Below are 21,238 nucleotides of genomic sequence, written 5' to 3'. Positions count from 1 at the left end.
TTCACTGGGAATGCTGCTGTTTAAACAGCATGGAAACAATAAATCCATCCCAGTGAGCTCATCCTGCTGCCTGCAGTGCCCTGAGAGCGAGGATGCTCAGGTGCTTACCTCTTCCCCCTCCTCAGAATGGGTAGATAACTGGTCATGTTGAATGATCTCAGCATCCTCCTCTGTTGGGCCATTGCCCACCCGGATCCCACCAAAGTTGTGCGTGCCCTGACACATGCAGAAAAGAAAGAGCAAAGTGTTGTTTGGGTTTTAGTGCAAAAGTGCAGGTTTCTCATGATTCCATGTGTAGCAGCAGCTCACAGAGGAAAAAAAAAATATTAAATATTAAGTATAAAATATTAAGGCCCAGATTAAGGCAGGTAGAATTCTATTTCCCAGCTTGGATGGGAAAGGTGCTGATTCCTGCTGGGGCTGGGGAAAAAATAATAATAAAAAAAAAGTCTGTCTGAGTGAATCCTTGGTACATTTCTACAGTGTAACTGCAACCATGAGGACAATAAAGGCACAGCTCTCAGAGGACATCTGCTAGCCCCACATCCTGCCCAGCATGGACACAGCACTGCTGGGTGCTGGAGCAGGTCATGGAGCTGAACACAAACACACACACATTTACTCCCACCAGCCTCAGGCACACCAACACTGCATGGAAAACCACATCTTCCCTCTATGCTGTGCAAGCAGGGCCTTTTAGAGACATTTGTTCAGACATGCAGCATCTGACCCTCAGCTGCACCTCCAAAGGGGAAAGAACAACACACAGACTGAGCTGAAACGCTGAAATTGGGAGCAGATCTCACCTGACCCCTGGGTCTGACCCCAAGAGAGACAAACTATATCATCACACATTGAAATAAACTCTGTGGCCAGCTTCAGCACTGTCTTGGGTCACCTGTGACACAGGATGTGACCTGAGTTGCCACATCTGGACTGCAGAAGTCCAAGGATGCCCATGCAGATGAAAGAGGCTGAAGGTGCCATGACCTGGTGCTTGCACAGACCAGAACAGCTTCTCTGAGTTCTTCTACCTCCTTTGTTCTTAGAAGCCTGCTTTTATTTTAGGCTGAATTATAAATATGCTCAAAATGCCAGATATGAATTAGAGACTTTGCCAGGTTTCTAAAAACAAATTAGGTAGGCGTTTATGCTCTGAAAACAGAAATAAAATATTAACAACTAAGACAATGCTTTTATTAGGATTTTCAGTATCTCTAAAACACCACAAGTCACTGGTGTCTGCTGTCAATATTCTGTTTATGTATTTCTAGCCTGTGTGAACTTGCACTCAAGCAGCCTTTCCCTTGCACTTGACTCATATCCATTCCCTGTAACCCAGCCAACCTAAACACAGCTCCAACAGCTCCAATTGTTTACTTGATCCTTCTAAGCACCCTTCACACAAGGCCTCCCCTCACAGCTTCCTGATGGAGATGCATTTCATATGCTGGATGGATCCCGCACAAAACATCCATTTTCATTTCTGACATTTCTGTGAGGAGACCACAACGTCATGAGAGAAGCAGCTGACATGTCCCTCCCAGCACCCCTGGCACTTGGGGAGCATGGTGTGCTTCACACAATCAGTGAGATTCACACCTCCTAGGCAGCCAGGCAGATTCAGAACTAAAAGGCAGCTGAAATAGGGAAAAGAACTAAAAGGTAGCTGAAATAGGGGAAAGGACTAAGTTCTGGGGCTGCCACAATCCTCAGCAGAAAGCTTTGGCAGCAAAGAGCCATCTGTAAGCTTAGAAACATGTAAGTCAAAACAACTGCCAACAAGAAGCTTGTTTGTGCACAACTATTTTATAATAATTTCAGGTCAAAGTGTGTACAGGACAGATGTGTCACAAATCCAATGATTACTGACATGGAGTTGCTGGAGGCCATCACATCACTGTGTGTTTGGGAACATATAATGCAAACAGAAATGCTGCACTGAGAAGAAGCCTAATCTGTCTTAAAGAAATAGACAAGCAGAAGAAAAAAAGGGAAGAAAATTTAACATGGGGGGGGATGTGGTAGCAGGAAATCCTGTGCTGCTCTGCAGCTTGGATTCAGCAGCACTCCTGCAAGGAAGCGTCTCTGTGCACGCACAACTACCATCCTCCAGCCTGGGTGTTCATCCAGAATGTATCAATTTGGCTAAACTTTGCTCTTTCCAAGAGAAAGTGGTTTTCCACCCTAAAGGTGCACTTGCCATTCCCTTATGAAATTCAGATACATTCCATGCTCCTTTGATAAGAACCAGACACAAAGCCAACTCCCATCAGGCGAGGTTGAAGTGCACTCACTGTTGCAGCCGCTGCTGCCTCGAGCGCCTGCGCGTTCGTGCTGCCCTGGGCCTCCTCGGGCTGCCCTTCCTGGGGGAGGATGGATGCAAGAAAAGACAGGGGAGGAGGAAGAAAACAAAAAGAGAAAGGGAAACGAATGGAGGGGACATGGGAGGATGAAAGGTGGTCAGAGAAGGGAGAGGGAGTGTCTGTAACTGAGCTGATCTTTGGCGCGCTGCACATTCTCTGCAGCGCCACGTTCCTGCATCTCACACACAGCTGGAAACAGCTGGAAACCTACACAGCACCCCAGCACACAGCCTCTCACATCTCTAAATCTCTTTTAGTTGTTTTTTTTAACCATCCAAGCTGCTTTAACAAAGGTAGCTGAGAAATCTGCCAGCCAATTCCATCTCTGTTTCCCACTGCCAGCCACAGAAGTGCATCCAGCAGCCAGTGAGGCTGTTCCTAAACCAGCTACCAAAGCCCAAGCCAGAGACACTGTTCTGATCATTACCAACAAAAGGGGTTTTTAAAAGCAGGTTTGATGCTGGATCCAGATCTGGGAAGCAGGCAGGCAACACTCTGTCTCTGTAACACCCACCTGCTGGTATGCCCAGGAATATGCAAAAACACTTTACAGGTTTCAATGCAGTGTGAACCCATGAATCCAAGCTCAGGATGGAGAACACAGCTTTTCAACCATAAACAGTTTTCATATGGAAAATATAAAAGGGAATCACCCACCAAGTGTTTTCTCCTTAGATACTGCTGGCGAAGGACCAGGGGTTTGGCCACCAGCATCCATGGCACACACAGCAAGGCCACCACCACGAGGAAGCACTGGAGCCCTTTCTGCAAAAAAACACAAATCTCAGGTGATTCAGCTCAAACACACACAGAACCCAGCAAGAATGGCTGAATTTCCAGCACGTGGATGCTCCAATACCTCACTCTCTTCTGGGAACAGCAATTAAGTACTTAATGTCTGCAGCTGCCACCTCTGAGCACAGTGTTTAATGCTGAGACTGGGTTAGAATGGGGAAAAATCTGAAAGATCCTGCAGAAAATGAGAATTTGGCAGATGTCTGATACTGCTGAGAGGAAATAGAGTTGGTGTCTCAGCTAGGCTGAGAGGAATCACACTGCAGACATGGGACAATATTCCTAATTGCTCTCCACAATTAATCAGGATCCACATGTTCTGAAGCCACAGCTGACTTATGGTCAGATAAATAAAACTTCCTGGTATAGGGATTATTCCTTCCTTCTACAACATTACATAGTGTCAGCCTTCAGAAATGCTCTGTCACAGCGGAAAGATGTTTCCTGCTTGATTTCACAATTCTGACAATGAAACACTCCAGTATCACAAAGCATCTCTGATTCTGTCCTAGCAAGAGCACTCACCTGCCCACTGTAAAGCATCTTATTACTGGTGTCCTCATAGGAGAACAGAAACATGTTGATAAAGTGTATTAAGAGGCTGGGTGCTTCCTTGGAGGTGTGAGCATCATAGGCTGTCCACTTGTAAAAGATGAGAATAACAAGGTATCCAAAGAGGGAGGACATGAAAATCATTTCAGGGATAAATCCAAGGTATATGTTCAGTGGCTTCTTAAAATAGCTACAGGAAAGGAAAAAAAAAAGAAAGTTGATATTAGATTTGGTTAGAATTAGGACAAAACTCTTTTAATAAAAGTGTAAAGAGAGTGGAGGGGCTCAGCAGCTCAACAACAGCTGGGCCTGGAGCACAGGAACTGCCTGACAGGCACAATTCCACACAGCCAGAGACAATGCACTGCACCTTCCATCAGGAGGTGTCCCAAACCACACAACACCCAAAGCCATTCCATTGCCCCCACCATGAGAAAACCATGAGCAAAGCACTTACATGTGGTTGAGGAGACTCAATGCCACACCAAAGAGCATCTGGAAAATGCCAAGAATCACAGACATCTTCATCTTAAAGGAATTGAGGAAAGCCAGCTTATTGCTGGCAATATTCCAGATCTGTGGAAAACAACACCTAGTCAGATACCAGGGGAAGGAAAACAGGAGGAGGAAAACACTCCCTTTAAGCTAAACATTATGAACCAGTCAGGAAGTGTGAGGCTGAAAAAAAAGGTTTTTAAAGATGTGCTTGTCCTATTTTGGGGAAATGAGCAGACAAGCTTCCAGCTGGGAACAGCCTGACAGTAACTGAGCAGGAATCAAACCTGTTTTCACGGTACCTCACAGGTGCAGGAGAAAAGAGGCTGTATCCTTAACAGAGAGAATATGATTATCCATTTAAAGGAACAATTACACACAGCTCTGATTTCCTGCACTTTGTGCAACCCACACGAGGTTTGGCATATATTACAAGCAGAGTTAAGAGCAGAGGTGTTGATGCAGGCAGGTACAAAGTGACAGAATTAGTTGGAAATGTAAATTTCCAAGGGTGACTGAAAAAAGGGATGAACAACTTTCCCCAATGTAAAAAAGTAACTTCAGAAAGTGATTTTCAAGGCTAATCAGATTTCATTAAAGCACTGCAGGTTAGAAAGGGTGAGAAAGCAGCCTTTAATGGACCTCAGAACAAGGGTCTCTACCCCAAATTTGGCATCTCAGTAGGAATTCTATCATTCAGGAGCATGGAATTGCTAAGGGAATGGCTGGGCTGGAAGATCTTTCACAGAACAATGAACACAGGTATTTTTCTTTCTGCTGACACAGAGGATTTTGCCCAAAAGCCTGCAGAGGAAGGAGGAGCTCTTACTGGGTCAATGCCAAAGGGGTAGGGCCCACCAAACACTCCTGGGATGGCAGGATCCAGCTGCAGCAGGGGGGTGGTCTCCAGCAAAGCATCTCTGTTTGGGAACAAGATTATAAAACATTAACAACAGCAATGCCACCCTCCTTCTGTAAAAAAACTAACAACACTCTTCCCTTGTGAGAGCAAGGAATAGCTTAAATTGAGAGAATTTCAAGGTTGTAGAACCTGGATGGTGCTAGAGATTTTCCCAAAGGAATAAAAACCTGTTTCTTGATTTTTTACTCTGTCACAAGGAAGACAGGTGCAGGAGACAGGAATCTTGAAATGTCTGTAGGGAAATAGATGAGAAACTGCATCTTTGTAAGTTTTCTGGGGAAAAAAAGCCATTTTGAATCTTGGCATATTTACATCCCTCTTCCAAATCTACCTGAGACAGAGGTCAGAAATTTTTGCTTTCCTGAACTGGAAGGACAATGGGGAAGGACAAGTCACCTGCTTCTCACTGTGTGTCCCAGATTGCAAGGTAAGATGCATTATCCTATTTGCCATCTGTATGGCAGTTGTCTCCTGTTCATTTGGCAGTTTTCCCTATCTCTTTCACACCCAATCCTCCCTCTGGGGAGACATCTGCTGATAACAGCGATTGAATGTCCCTGCATGGCTGACAAGAACTACAGCATCCCATTGGGAGATGTGAGCCCAGGGGGAGGAGCCAAGCATTCCTGCCTGGATAGAATCTGGAGATTCTGGAACCTCAGCCAAGGATTCCTGCCTGGATACAATCTGGAGATTCTGGAACACCAGCCAAGCATTCCTGCCTGGATATAATCTGGAGATTCTGGAACACCAGCACGGCTTCTGCACTGGATTCCCCAGAGGAGCAGCAGCTGCCACTGGATCTTCAGAGAAAGAGACTGCACCTTTCTACAGGATCCCTGCTCCAGCAGAACCACCCCTGACACTGCAGGAGGGCTCAGCCACAATTCCAATGGGACTGCTGCCAACAGCCTGACCCACAGGGTGCCAGGTTGGGTTCTGACTCTGGCAGTGTTGGTTTAGTTCACTGCATTGTTTATTTTATCCTTTTATTTTCTTCCCTATTGAAGAACTGTTATTCCTGCTCCCATATTTTTTGCCTGAGAGCCCCTTAATTAAAAATTTATAGCAATTCAGAGGGAGGAGGTTCACATTCTCCATTTCAGGGGAGGCTCCTGCCCTCCTTAGCAGGCACTTGGCTTTCCAAACCAAGACACTGTGTCTACAAAGTTACAAAGGGTTTACTCACGACCAGTTGGCTTTATTGAACATGGGCCTGACGCTCCAGGAGGAACCAAACATGTTGAGGGATTTGGAGAAGCAGTCATTGTAGATGAGGCCTGTGTAGGTGGAGAACAGCCCCATCAGCAGGATGATGTACCGACCACTGAACACCATGTTGAACATCTGGAGTGAAAACCCAAAAAGGAACAAAAAGTCCATGAGAACAGGGAATATTGGAAACCTGAATGTTGAGAATTTTAAATTTTCTGTGCTGAAAGGCACAGACCCACAAGAGAACACTGCATTTCACCTGAGGCTTTGGAGAAGGCTTCCAAAATTCATTTATAGCATTGGGATTATGGTGTGGAGTTGGTTAGAAGTAAATAATACCACAGGGTGAAAAACTTAAGAGTTTGGGGATTTAGAATATAGAAATAAATATGAAGCAACATGGAGGTTTTAGGGTGGAGACTGGTTGTTCCTCTTTACCTTCTTCTTCCTTCCTCTCCATGGGTTTGGGTGGTATTTTGTAATTGGACAGAAAAGTCCACATTGCAGCTTTGAGTGATCAGTTATTGGGTTAAAAGGGAAAATAATCTAGGTGTCAGTTCTTTATGGGATAGTTTAGTCTTAAAAGGCCTTGTAACAAGAGATTGTTGGCTATTTTGTGCCCTGCTAATGAAGGGCTGCAGAACTCACTGCTGTGAGACTCATAAGAAACTTATAAGAACTGATAGCACTGATAAGACACAATAAACACCTGAGTCTGAACATGAACCACTGTCTCAAGTGCCTTCAATCTCAACCCTGATGGAAGTAGAAAAAACAGAGAACCAACAAGGGAAGGTCACTCCTAAAGCCAAACCAGGGAAATCAGCCTGTTGTGGGATAAACATTGGCCATGTGAACCAAGAGCCCAAAATCTCTGTTTCCCCTTGGCAGGGATTAAGGGTGCAAGAGGGAGCAGAGCAGCACAGATAATGAGGATAAAGGGGCAGCATGGATCTCCACAGGGGACCTAGAGCAGCTGGAGAGGACAAACTGCACAGCCTGATGCAACTCCCAGCTGGCAGCATGAGTTTGGAACCAGGAGCACAGACCTTGCCAGTCTCCTCCAGCCCTGCCAGTGTATCTTAACTCTGGTTCAGTTCCTATCAGCCCTGAGCCAGCAAAACCAACCCTGAGCAGCAAATAGGAAAAATACCAGGGATGGGGTATAAACTACAGGAACTGGGAGTTTTGCAGTGCCTAAAGCCCACTATGATCCAGCTAAATTTGGGGTGATTTGTTTATGCCAACTTACCTACTACACTTAATAATTTCCTTCAGACAACTGAAATTAATAATTTCTTATAAATATACAAAAGGAAAAATCAAGGGAACTCAATACTTTTATGAAATTACACTGCTTGGTGTGTGTGTGTGCTCTTGAGGCTTCCCAGCCTGTCTATGTGCTTCAAAAATTCCAAAGGAGGAGTAATGGGCATTGTCAGCTCAAGGGGAAAAGGATGGGAGTAAACCAAGCTGCAGCTCTTTGTTTGAAATGCAGAGCTCAGCACCATCTGCCACTTTACCTCATTGTCACTCTTCTGGGACAGAATCCTGCTCTCCCTCACCACCATCCAGACAGCAATCAGAGTCATCAGGATTCCATGGCCAAAATCCCCAAACATCACAGCAAACAGGAATGGGAAGGTGATGATGGTATAGGGTGCTGTAAAGGAAAAGACAACATTCCCAATTTAGCAAATATAATTCCTCAGCTTCCCCTCTGCTACTGAAAGCTGATGAGTCTACTAGAATTTTCTATTAGAGATTTCCACACAGGACAGGCAATACAGATAAACATCACAACTAAAAAATTTGAGACAGAAATCTTGGATTTTTCTGCATCTGAATTTACCTGGATTGATTTCCCGATATGTCCCAATGCCATAAGCATCAACAATGTTTTGAAAGCCAGAAGTAAACTTGTTAGTTTTGTTGTATGTGGGTGGGGTTTGATTGGTTTGCATCCTGTTTAAAATAGATGGGACAGTGGATCCGCTGTGCTCCTGGTAGAGAAAAACAAAGGGAAGATCAGCAAACCCACCCTCAGAGCACTGGAGGATGAAGTCCAACACAGCTGTCCCCATATGGAAAATAGCAGGCTTGAGTGTTTGCAGTGTGCTTGCACAATGAGACACTGCAGCAGCTCAGGAAGGCTGCCAGGATTCCACTGCTCTCCACTTTGTGCAGCAGGAGTAAAGGTGAATATTGTGTAGGACAGACAAAAAACCAAAGAGCAGGTGGAAGAACTTCAAGAAACTCAACTCTCTTGACTATCTGAGCAGAGGGTGAGTTTGCCAACATCCTGGAGAGCTCCTCTATCCAGACACCAGGACCACAGAGCCCAGCCAGTGTAACTAAGCCTCACACACAGTAAAACCCTCACCATTCCAGCCTTCACCTGAACTTTAAGCTTCTCACAACTTTGTTACTTCTTTTATCTCTAAACCATCATTCCTGCATGCTAAATAAGCTGTCCTCTGTGATTCCAGCAGCCCAAGGGATGGAGGTCAGAGGCTCACAAAACAGAAAAGGCAATGAACAGTGAACCCATGTGGTGCTGCCACAGGCACAGCATTTACTCACAGTGCCTCTCCTGAGGGCAAACTGGATGGAATCCAGGTCAGCAACAGGACACCACACTTCAGCAATCAAGCACTTCTGTGTCACATCGATGTTGCACAGGTTCAGGGTGTGGTAAATGGCCTTCATCTTCCTCACTTTGATGAACCACACTCGGATGTTTTTAGCAGCTGCCTGCAAAACCCTCTGCCGGTGATCCTCAGTTTGGTTCAGCACCTTTCAGACAAGCAGGACAAAGATGAGGCCAAATCATGGGCCAAAGACCAAGGTGCACCAACAAGAGAAGCTTTCCCACAGAGGATGAACCACCAGCCTGCTCCCCCACCCCATGCCTGCAGTCTGTGATGCAGTAATTAGACCCCACAGTAATTAGCTGTGCTGAACAGCTTAAGAGCTTTTTCCAGCGACACTTTCTGATTATTTTCCTCTTCCAGCTCCAAGGTCAGTGGTTGTTTCAAACAATTAACTGTGCCAAGATCACAGGGAACAGTTTTACCTCCACCCAGGTTAAAAGAGCAGAGAAGAGCTCTGCAAGTAAAGGGTGTGCTGCCTTGAAAAAACACACTAATCACCCTGAAAGAGTTGTTTACTGAAGGGAAAAGGAGAAAGTGTTTCCTACTGAGGGTGTTTTCCAACTGGAACATATCAAACTCAGGCCAAGTCAGATTTCCAGAGTGGAAAGTCTTAGATTGCAGGGAAAGTGAGGACAGAAGGCACATGCAGCTTATAGCAGTTACATTGCTTCTGAATTCCTGTCTACTTTAAAATATCTTTTGAGCTACACTGCACAACTCCCTGCTTGAGACAGTTTCTGTATCAAATAAGTAGGTCATATTCAACCCTTTTTTCTTTTAGTTTCTGAACCTTTTCTCAATTTTTGTTTCAAATCCCTTAAATCTTTCTACATTTTCACATACTGCCCTTCTTCCTTGAAGCAAGCACCAGGTATTTCAGAGGTGGCACCCATGAGATTTGGGTACTAATTACATTTTACCAACACAGGCAGCTGCACAAGAGATTAGCTGTAAAGCAGAAGCTCTTCAGGACAGCACAATGTGAAAATATAAAGACAGGCAGAAAAAGGAAGAGCTAAATTAATGTCAGCATTGTTGTATCTCAGCTTGAAAAAAGTTTAAATGTTTTCAAAGTACTTGCAGATGAAGCAGGCATTTACACAACATGCTCTATGGGATCTCCCTACATAGTTCCTCTTTTCTCCCTGGTGTGGAGTTCTCTGTAATTATTTGTTTAGAATACATTGCTTAGCCCTGCAGCCATCCCAAATCCTGACACAGAACCAAGTGAGCAGTCCCCAAACACCTCTCTTGCACTGCTGGTCTCAAGCTACCTGAAGGTGAAAACAAGGTCATATCACAGGGGCAAAATCCTCCTGTTTTAACAGGATCCAAAGTTTCTCAATATAAGTTTCAACCACATTATTAAAAAAAAAAAAAAAACCAAAAAACAAAACAAACAGAGAAAGGTCATTGGCCCCAGCTCTTTTACCATCTGAAGATCATCAATTCTGGTGTTGACACCAGAAGCCATTTCCTTCCTCTCCTGAGGTGTTTCTGGGCATGGGTAGAGGGAGGCCCGGAACCTGCAAGACAGGGGAGCACCTCAGTGACAGAGATGGAAAGAAAATCAATCACTCAGGGGTGAGCCAGAGGCACCTGGAGAGAAGTTTCCGATCAGCAGAGACTGCCAAGCACAGCTCCATCCCTACATCAATAAGTCAAACAGAAAAGTAGAAGTGCTTTAGGCCAAAGCAGAAGCTGAGTGCTAAAGAAAACAGAAGTGGGAGAGAATCCTCAGCTCCCTGTGCTGCCAGTGTCTCCAGGCACTGTCATGAGGCTGGGCAGCCATCCAGCTGCCACACCAGTGCAACTGCTGACAGAAGCAGTCATTGTTGTCTCCACTGTGAGAATATCCCACTGATGTCCATCAGGCCTGCCCCAGAAATCACCACTGCCTTGGTTTTTTGCATTCCCTAGCAAAGCAGTGGTGTACTTTGAGCATTACAGGCTGGGGAGTGGCAAGTGTGACTGTAAAATGTGTTTCAGTTACTTCTGGCACATTTAATATCTGCTCCTGCAGCCACTGTGAAACAGGGAGTTGAGAAATATTGAAATAAAGTCATGGCAGTGTGTTTCAAATAAATGAGGGCTGCCCAGCTCTCAATTACAGACTTTCATACCCTTCACAGATCTTCTTGACTCTGTTCTTCAGCTGGTCACCTTGGAAGAAGATGATAAATACAGATTTGTGCACATAATCCCCCTAGAACAAAGGAAAGAATTGTAGAAATTAGCATTGGGTAATTACCAGAATTCTAATTTTCCTCTCACTGAGTCTGTCCATCAGAGCTCAGATGTGCACAAAAGGTCAAGAAATGTTCCTGATTAACACTGAACAGTCACAAGGAGAACAATTTTCCCAGCCTCAATACATAATACTTGCACTGTGTTTGTGTTCACTGAAGCAAAATGCTCCAGGTTATCCATTATTGATTCTATACAATCCAGTAAACAGGAAAACCTGGTAAGATCTCCAAAAATAACAAAGATTTTATCAGCACTTAGTGCAGTCAGCTCACCTACAGAATCAAGCCAAAAGAGTGAATGAAGATTAAAAAAAGTGGATTTTAAGCAGTGTGGCTCCCAGGGAGACCAGAGGCACATTCCTTGCACAGCTGTGTCTGTGGGGGCAGCCAGGGCCCCTTTCCTGCATTTGTTGACAAGTTATTGTTCTACCTTACTTAGGAAATTTTAACATAATGTTTCAAGAATAATTACATGAGGTGTAACCTCAATTTAAGGAAGTTATGCACAATAAGAACAAAGTCTGTCCTAGCAGACAGATGATTCCACAGGTCAGCTACCAGTGGTTGGGGGGACAAGGGAACACATCAGCCTCACATGAGAAAGAGAGGCTCTTACTGAGCTCAAACCCACAACCCTGAAATTAAGATTCTCATGCTCTAACTGAGCTAGCCAGTTGCAGGGAGGGGCCATGTGGGTTTGCTTTCTGGAGGGGCCCCCTTTTGGAGGTTTTCTCCCAAATCAGGACAAATTCTGGTGCCCACATGGGGTTCAAACCCATAACCCTGAGATTAAGAGTCTCATGCTCTAACTGAGCTAGCCAGTTGCAGGGAGGGACTGGGTGGGTTTGCCATCTGGAGAGGCCCCCTTTTAGAGGTTTTCTCCCAGATTTACCCTAAACCAGGACAAATTTTGGCACCCAACGTGGGGCTCAAACCTATGACGCCGAGATTAAGAGTCTCATGCCCTAACTGAGCTTGCCAGTTGAGGGAAGGGGCCATGTGGGTTTTCTTTCTGGAGGAGCCAACTTTCCAAAGTTTTCTCTCAAATTTGCCCTAAACCAGGACAAATTTTGGCACTCAACATGTGGCTCAAACCCACGACCCTGAGATTAAGAGTCTCATGCTCTAACAGAGCTAGTCGGCTGGGGAGAGGGGCTGTGTGGCTTTGCTTTCTGGAGGGACCCCCTTCTGGAGGTTTTCTCCCAAATTTGCCCTAAACCAGGACAAATTCTGGTGCCCAACATGGGGCTCAAACCTACGACCCTGACATTAAGAGTCTCATGCTCTAACTGAGTTAGCCAGCTGCAGGGAGGGGCCATGTGAGTTTTCTTTCTGGAGGGGCCTCCTTTTGGAGGTTTTCTGCCAAATTTACCCCAGACCAGGACAAGCCCCCTTACCGTGACGGGGTCCTCCAGGGGGTTCTCGATCTCGGCCTGGCGCAGGAAGACGTTCCCGCGGCACACGCGCCACAGCATCCGCTCGAAGGTGGGGATGCGCTCGCGGTTGATCACGCCAGCCACGAACCTGCAAAGGGACAGCACGGCCTGAGGGGCTGCACCTGAACCCCCCACAGCCAGCACAGCTGCCAGCTGAGGGCTGGCACCACAATGAAAGCTATAAAAATCCTGGTTTAATGTTAGTTCTTGCTGTCGCATCTGTATTTTCTGAAAAATCCCTTCGCCTGGGATTTTTCTCCCGGGAAGCTGAGTAGCCTCAGAGAAAAGGGAAAACAATAATTATCTGATTTGCTTCTCCTGCATTTTGCTCCTTTGGAGTATGTTTGGAGATTGTTTACCAACAGGTGGTTGTTTCATTGGTTTCATGTGAATTGTTTTGACTCTTTGGCCAATCAGGGCCAAGCTGTGTCGGGGCTCTAGAAAGAGTCACAAGTTTTCATTATTATCTTGTTAGCCTTCTGTAAAGAATCCTTTTTATAGCATCCTTTTTATAGCATTCTATAATATAATATAGTACCATAAAATAATAAATTAGCCTTCTGAGAACATGGAGTCAGATTCATCATTCCTTCCTTCATCTGGGGGCAACACAAATACAATAGAGGGCAACGAGGCTGGTGAGGGGTTTGGAACACAAACCCTGTGAGGTACAGCTGAGGGAGTTGGGGGTGTTTAGCCTGGAGAAAAGGAGACTCAGAGGTGACCTTATCACTCTCTACAACTTCCTGAAGGTTGTTGTAGTCACCTGGAGGTTGGTCTCTTTCTCCAGGCAGCACTGACAGAACAAGAGGTCACAGTCTCAAGCTATAGGGAAATATAGGTTGGATATTAGGAAGAAGTTTTTTACAGAAAGAGTGACCAAGTACTGGAATGGTCTGCCTGGGGAGGTGGTGGAGTCACCATCCCTGGATGTGTTTAAGAAAAGCCTGGATGTGGCACGGGGTGCCAGGGTTTAGTTGTGGTGTCAGGGAATGGGTTGGACTTGATGGTCTTGAAGGTCTTTTCCAACCCAGTGATTCTGTTAATTCTGTGAATTAAGCAAAATGGAACAACCTCTAAATACAAAGAGGTAACACACAGCCAAACAACTGCACAGAGAACAGGCTCTGTTTTTTAACAGAATGCAATAAGCTTTAAAAAATATATAAATTACTGCTTATAGGAGAAACAAATGCATTTAGATATACAGTTTCTAGCTTTCATTCCCCTACAGTCCTGGTACTTTGGCTGCAAGGGTTACAGCAGTCATGGCTGGCAGTGACAATGTCCTGGGCTCATACTCAGACCTCACTGGACCAAACCCCATGTCCAGATAAAGTATTCCACACGTACAAGGAAGCCTGGAAGCAGCTGATAAAGATATACAGTTATTTCAGATCATTATGTGCCCACAGTAGCTACAACTTTCAACAAAGCTCTGAGATCTCAGAATGCCTGAGGAAACAAACAGATAGGCTTGCACAGAACAAACTGGGTTAACTGCTTGAGAGAAACTTGAAAGAAACAGTTAAATGTGGAGAGAAACTTGTGAAGCACAAACATGAACTGGGAAGTGAATATTTCCTTTTCCCCAGGAAAAGAGCAGAGAGCAAAAGCCAGTTTTAGATCAGCTTTCATCTGCTTGGTGTGGAAAGTTTCTACATCTGTGCTCAAAGCATTGCTGATAATCCCTGATCCAGCAACCCTGAACTGTAATTACCCGAGTCGGAGCGGGGCACCTCTTCCCATCTCACTCGGCTCCAGCAGCGAAGAGGATTCCTCCAACAGGTCTGGATCCGCCATCTGCTGATGATGCAATTCAGCCTGAATTCACAAATCAATTAATATCTAATGAAACCAGTTAGTGGCATGCAGGGAATGAGGAGCCAGGAGATAGTTGTGGGAGACAAAGAAAGAAAAGAAGAAAGGAAAGGAAAGAAAAGGAAGAGCAAAATAAGACAGCAAAAAGAAGAACAAGATGACAGAAAAGACAGCAAGAATCACACATGGAAGGAGGAAAACAAGAGGAAAAATGGAATGGCTCAGCAGGGCTTCCATACAAGAAAGGCTTGAGGATTGTTGCAACAAAAGGGGTTGGGAGATATGTAAGTCTGAAGAAAGGCAGAATTCAAAAAAATAATTCAAGTTTTAAATACAAGTGATGTTCCCAAGAACCATTTTTAATGGCACAAACCAGAGAAACACACTTGACTCATGTATTTCCCCAGATATTAAATTAATTTATCCTTATGGTTCACCATCACACACAAACACTGCTCAGAGCAGGCTGGCAACATGGTTCATCTCTTAGCCAGCAAGACACTAAAACAGGACAGTTTTGCACTGTCCTTCTTTTCAACCAATTTGCAGGCTAAAATTCTTAGGAATATACCTTGTAAGTGTCAGAAATTCAGGTCAAGGATGCTCAAATCATATCCTCTTGTGCACCATCTTCATACTTGTTCAACCCCTCCTCACATTTAGTTCTACCTCTGCAGCTTATAAAATGAAATGCCAAAGATTACAGTTCCTGAGCAGAACCAGAGGGCCAAAGTCTACCCTCTGTGGAATGCAGGAGGTCTTTCCCACAAAACCACCAAGGGAACTTGTTAAATCACACTGGAAGGCAGAGTTTGACCCAAGGACACATCACACCCACACAAACAGAGAGCACAGCCTTGCAAAACCCATGGCCAGTGTAGTAACTTAGCCCCAGTCTCTGTATTTGGGCAACAGTTATGTCAGTGAAAAATCTCCCCAACACTTCACCTGCTACAAATCAAAGTGTTTGCCATACACAAGAGAGTTTTTGCAAGGCTGACACCAAAAGCAGCTCAACTGCTTGTACACACACTTGCTGCAGCTTGGGATGTTACATGAGGGAGGGAGCCTTTCACTCAGCTTGGAAAGGCAACACAGGAATTCCTGTTCCTTTCAATTTAAAGGAGACTTGTTGCAACATCAAAAACTGAATGGAAATTCAGTTCATAGAGAACACAACTAAAATAAGGAAGTTTGGTACCTGAAAATGAAACACACAGACCAAACATCTCAGTGACTGTTTGACATCTCGATTTCAGGATGTTGAAGAACAGTAAGTTACAATTGTTAGAGGCTTGTATTGTATTTCCAGTAACCAAGACACTGTTTGTGGTAATCTTTTGTGATGTGCAGCACATTTTAGCAGATGACTCATGAAAAAGGAAGGACAATGTGACACCTTTGGATTTGCCTCACCTGAGAGAGAATTTGTTATATGTGTTTAAAATTAGCTTGGCCCATTTGAGCTCTGTGTCCTTTATTCAGGACAAGTCCTGCTTAGAGGGGGTGGAATTACAAAGCAAAACAGTTTAAAATAGAAGTGGATTAGACTGTTTACCTAAAAGAAAACATTCTTTTGCAAGGATTATTTGCATTACAAACTCCATGTTTCTTAAATTCATTCCTCAACAACTCTGATTTGATGAGCACAACGATTCTAGGAAGGAAATGGCACAGCAGCAGCAGCTCTGCAGCAGGAAGGATAACTAAAACACTGCTGGGGGATTAATAGAAATAAAAAATTGAGACTATGTGGAAATGGAAGAACTATCTAGTTCCAGTGCAGGAAAACAGGATTCTGGGAAATCTACTTTGAATATGAGTTTTTGCCAGCAATGAGTGAAATGTTAGAGTTATTGTGGAGTAGTTTTTACTGGATGAGGTAGTTCAGGATTGGAATCTCCCAAGCATTTCCATGACAGTAATCAAGAAGCATAAAACAAGAGCTTTCATAATTAAACATTTTAAAATAGCTTATTGATCCCCTGATCAGCATCCAGGTCAGCACCTTAAATCTCAGTAAAGGTTCATTTTCTCCACTGATGATTGCAGTCCTGCCCTGTGACAGTTCTGGATGCCCAGTGCAAACCCATACAATTCAAGCCCCTTCCAGGTCACAAACAGGACAAAAATCAACGTTCACAAGAACTAAAAAGGATTCATGTCGCCACCTATTAACCCAGAGCCAGACAGAAGTGACAGATGCAAAGCAAACAGAGAAAAGCAGATGGCAGAAGAGTCAGAGGGAGGAAGAAGGGACTGCATGCCATTAACCGTTACTTTTCCAGTCTTCTTTTACGCTCACACTCTGGGCAAAGCTCTCAGAGAAATCTCTCCAGCTCATATGGCTCTTCATAAGCAAGGACAAGAAGACTGAGAAAAGGAGCATAATCATCAACATGGTGTGTTGGAACAAGAAATGGCTGCTTGGGCTGGAATGGTCACAGGAAGAACAAGGGGACATTTTGCCACCCTCCCTCCCACCGTGTTCAAAGTCTGGAGAGCAAAAGCCAGGCATGAAGGAATTGGAGAGTCAGCCATTTCTTGTGCAACTCATAACTATGAATAACACAGTCTTAATTACAAGTTATTGTAGTCTTCAAGTGTTGAAAGTGCTGTGCAAGGGCAGCATGGAGGAAGTTGGCCACTCTGGGATGGTGAGCAGAGGCAGCTCTGGGCTGCTCAGGGCTCCCCGCAGCACAGAAAGCTGAGGCAGGTTTAAACTGTCCACACTTACATTTTACTGAACATCACCTGTGAGCTGCTCTGTTTGCTTTTATCTAGAGCAGCACATGTTATTTGGTGTGTTTTGTTTTATTACTACAAAAAACTGTTAAAAGAAACAGGACATATCTAAGCTTTCTGTGGCTGCTTTGTGTAAGGCTGTGGATGACCGGCCATGGACCGTTTAGAAAATTGATTTTGATCTTTAAATTTAGCTTGATCCCACACAGATGAAGAAGAGCAGTGGGCAGAGAGGCCAGTAATGAACAAGGCCAGGTTGGATGGGGCTTGGAGCAACCTGATCTAGTAGAAGGTGTCCCTGCCCATGGCAGGGGGGTGGATGAGGGTGAGCTTTAGGTCCTTCCCACCCCAAACCAACCAATTTGGGATTAATACTCAATACAGAAGTGCTCAGCACTTGGTTTTACATGATTCTCAGAATAGGCAGTGCTACTTTAACACAGCAAAGTAATGGATTATCAGGTTAATCCTGTTTGTCCAATGGACACTTTTAAGTGTCCAACACTCGAAGACAAAGGGTTTTTTGTACTAAAATCAACCCCACAACCCAGCAGCCCTCGCACCAGCAGCACTATCTGTGTCAGCAGTGACTATGACTGGCACAGGACCAACCCTGGTGCCTGAACAGGCAATATCTTGTGCCAAAACAACAAAAAACAAACTGTTAGATAAATGGCCTGAAGTGTGCAGGAGTCCAGCTCCACTCGACAATAGCCCTTGTAAAAACCAGGAGCCATTTCCTTTAAGAACTCTTTGATCAAATCCTGAGATTAGAGGAAACACGACATCTACTCAGCAAAAACATGTCCTGAAAAACACACAGGAGCTCTCTGAGAGAACTGCCAAGACTCTTGAGATGCTTCAGCTTTACAAGGAAGGGTTATGGCTTCTCCCAAGCAGGATTCATGTCAGTGCCATGAATGACATTGGAGAAGCTGCTCTCAGGTCCAGTGGAAGTTGCCAGTTCCTGGCCCAGATGGTATTTGACAAAATGTCCAAGACTTTAAATGTCAGCTTTGCTCCACAACTGACCTCTGAAAGCTTCAGGGTTTGATCAAAGGCTCAATTAATTAATTAATTAATCTTCCACTTCAGTGGACTTTGTATTGTGACCCTGATGAGTCTCCACATAACACTTTAAAGGTTGAAGAGAAATTCAGCTCCATTTTAATTCCTCTGCACGTATACCAAAGAAATTCTGACCCACTGGGGACAGTGCTCACTGCAGCACCAAATTTTGGGACTGCTGATGTGCTTTCAAAACTACTCACATCTTAATTATTTTACACAATTTTTAGACAAACCATTGCTTAACTAGAACGAGCCCAAATCAGCATTGTGGGAGGTAAATCATGGGTAGCTATGTGTACTGCATGAAAAATGGAAAACAACTTGTGCAGCTTTCTCAAACAAAGCATAAAATGACCCTGCTGTCCAAAACAGCAACTAAAATATATCTGAGAATAAAAATGGTAATTTCTATGAGAAGAACCAGCTCCCCAAGTGTGCAACCCCACCGGTATTCTGACCTCATCAAAAAACTGCTGAGTTTTACGCAGAATAAACTTTAATTCTGTCAGCTCCAAGAAGTTTCTCTTCAGAGCCTCCTGGTTGGTGTTGATTTCTTTAAGCTCATTTTCAATTTTCTCAAAGTTGGCCTGGAAGATGTGAAAAGGAGAAAGAAAAAGGACTTAATTCCATAATTGAGTGCTGTTCAGCCTGTCAGCACACAGAGGCAAGTGAGAGGTTTCACATCCCCACCCAATTTGCATTTTACAGGTTTTACAGGATTTACAGGTGCATGTCCAGCCTGCTGTGGCACAGATCCACATCTGCCACATCTGCAGACTTCTCCCACTCAGCCAGACTTTTATGGACTGGATTGATAGAGCTTCTTCAAATCAATAAAACTGTGATAAACTTTATGACCCAGCACCACAAATAATGTGGTTCCAGGAGTTTTTGGCTCATTTCTGTAGTGAAATTCCTACTGAGGACCCTCACTTGTGTATTTGGACAATGTGAGCTGGCAGAGCTGCTGCCAGGGACAGCTGGAGACTGAGTTAATGCCCCCCTGCCACTAAATCCTGCAACTATCAACCCACAGAGACCATTTCCCCCGTTTCCATCCAGAATCAAATACTAGTTTAAGTCTTATCACATAATTACCTCCAGGTCAATCATGTCACGTGGAAAAGGCACCTCTGGGTTTTCACCAGTGTCCATGATTGGAATATTTGCCTTTTTAATCTCCTTCTCCACAAACCCTGCAGAGAAGCATTTAAAGTGTTAATTACAGACATTTCAGTGTCAAACACCTCCCCCAAACTGCACCTGGCCCCAGAAGCAGCTGATTCCTTCACCTCCTATTCCAAGGTGTCTGATTTAGCCAGAGTTATCTTTCTAGAGGTGGAGCCCTGCCTGTGCCCTCACCTCTGTGAAAAGTATGTATTTTTGGCTTTTTGCAAATATTAAAATGAATATTATATGTGTTATGTTAGAAGGTTATGCTGTATTAATTTTTCTAAGTAGTGTGTTAAATAGAGTTTTAGGTTATAACATAATGTTAAAATAGAAACTATGTATGTGGGATATTTTTTTAAAGAACAGAATGAGGAACTTGCATCAGATAGCAGCCAGAGGACACCTAAATCTTTCAGAGAAAGAGAATTTATTGCTGCCTTAGCAGAAGAAATGAACTTCTTCCCACCTTGCTCAGCCCTGAAGACACCTTAGGATTCAGAGGAAGCAGCTGACACTGACCAGACAGAATCCTGTGTTTGAATGGAATTTATGCATCATGTATAAGGTGTATGAATATGCAACAGGCTGTTGCTTTTAAGGGTTAATCCTCTGTTAATGTGGATCCTTTTTTGGGCTTATTTTGCCCAGAAAAGGTACCTGGACTGTCTGAGCCTCTTTGTTTCTATTGTCTCATATTGTCCTAATCCAAACTGTCCAAATGTTATTATTCTAATTATATTGCTATTTTTAAAACCATTTTATTACTATTAACCTTTTAAAATTTTAAAAATAAGCGATTGGCGTTTTTAACACCCCTCTGCTCTGCTCCAAACGCTGCCTGCAGCTTCAGCCTGCCTTCCCTGGGTTTTTTTTTTTTAATTTATTTTTATTTTTTTAACCAAAAGCTGCAGCGTCAGAGCCACATCCACCCCAGCGGGAACGTACGGAGCTTTCGGTCCATCTCCTCGCACCGCCGGACCTCATTGACGAATTTTCGGTGGAACACGTTCACGTCGGGGTTCAGCTGCAGGGAGAGACACGGCACTGAGCAAACGCCCGCCGCACCGGGCCCGCTCCCGGGGCTCTCCCGGTGCTCCCACCGCCCCGGCGACACTCACATCACGGAACTGGACCTTGCCCAGCTCGCCCAGCTCGCTGACACAGCAATAGGCGGCCTCGGACTGCAGGAACAGCTGCGCCAGGGTCATCTCCTCGCTGCGGAACAGCTCCCCCATGGCGGCGCCGCTCCCGCCGCGGCCTCTGCGGAGATGGAGCCGTGAGAACCGGGCCGGGGGGACGCAGCGGGGCCTTCCCGCCGCCGCCGCCGCGCCACAGCCCGGCTGCACCGGGAGCCCGGCGCGGTGTCCGCACCCCATCCAGTCTCATCGCGTTCCCATCACATCCAGCCCCGTTCCGTTCCGTCCCGTTCCCCGCCATTACCTGCCGCCGCTCCCGCTGTCGCTATCGCCGCTGCCGCCGCCTGACCCGAGCCGGCTCCCGTCCCCGCGTCACGCGCACGTCTCCTGGCGACAGCGCGCGGCCCCGCCCCGGAAGTGATGATAGAGGCGGCGCATCGCCTCCCGGGGTGACGTCATGAGCGGCGTGGTGACGTCACGGTGTAAAAAAGCCAATCGCTTGTTTTTAGAGTTTTGAAAGTTTAATAGTAATAAAATGGTTATTTAGTAATAGTAATAGTAATATAATTAGAGTAATGATAATTTGGACAATTTGAATTAGGACAATA

At 44.9% G+C, this 21,238-nt stretch overlaps 1 protein-coding gene across 4 annotated transcripts in view; it reads right to left on the bottom strand.

Moving 5' to 3' along the window:
* The window catches only part of ATP6V0A1 (ATPase H+ transporting V0 subunit a1), a 30,905-nt gene extending 9,881 nt beyond the window's left edge, over positions 1-21,024 (bottom strand). For 2 of the 4 annotated variants that reach the window (XM_058041905.1, XM_058041906.1), the window contains exons 1-18: positions 20,935-21,024; positions 20,613-20,754; positions 20,440-20,518; positions 19,420-19,517; positions 18,780-18,908; positions 14,405-14,487; positions 12,646-12,772; positions 11,123-11,205; positions 10,432-10,525; positions 8,929-9,141; positions 8,198-8,348; positions 7,869-8,008; positions 6,320-6,477; positions 5,038-5,128; positions 4,171-4,289; positions 3,687-3,903; positions 3,024-3,131; positions 109-216 (exon numbers count right to left, since the gene is read on the bottom strand). In XM_058041905.1, the coding sequence (XP_057897888.1) occupies positions 109-216; positions 3,024-3,131; positions 3,687-3,903; positions 4,171-4,289; positions 5,038-5,128; positions 6,320-6,477; positions 7,869-8,008; positions 8,198-8,348; positions 8,929-9,141; positions 10,432-10,525; positions 11,123-11,205; positions 12,646-12,772; positions 14,405-14,487; positions 18,780-18,908; positions 19,420-19,517; positions 20,440-20,518; positions 20,613-20,729 (2,115 nt within the window). In that variant the 5' untranslated portion in view covers positions 20,730-20,754; positions 20,935-21,024. Of the gene's footprint in view, positions 1-108; positions 217-2,297; positions 2,367-3,023; positions 3,132-3,686; positions 3,904-4,170; positions 4,290-5,037; positions 5,129-6,319; positions 6,478-7,868; positions 8,009-8,197; positions 8,349-8,928; positions 9,142-10,431; positions 10,526-11,122; positions 11,206-12,645; positions 12,773-14,404; positions 14,488-18,779; positions 18,909-19,419; positions 19,518-20,439; positions 20,519-20,612; positions 20,755-20,934 lie in introns of all 4 variants that reach the window. The other 2 variants (XM_058041908.1, XM_058041907.1) reach the window with 2 other exon arrangements.
* Between the last annotated feature and the right edge of the window lie 214 nt (positions 21,025-21,238).

The sequence above is a fragment of the Melospiza georgiana genome, chromosome 28 (assembly GCF_028018845.1).
Source record: "Melospiza georgiana isolate bMelGeo1 chromosome 28, bMelGeo1.pri, whole genome shotgun sequence".
Lineage (NCBI taxonomy): Eukaryota > Metazoa > Chordata > Aves > Passeriformes > Passerellidae > Melospiza > Melospiza georgiana.
Note: the sequence above shows the minus strand (reverse complement) of the source record. Positions and strands in the feature narration are given on the sequence as shown.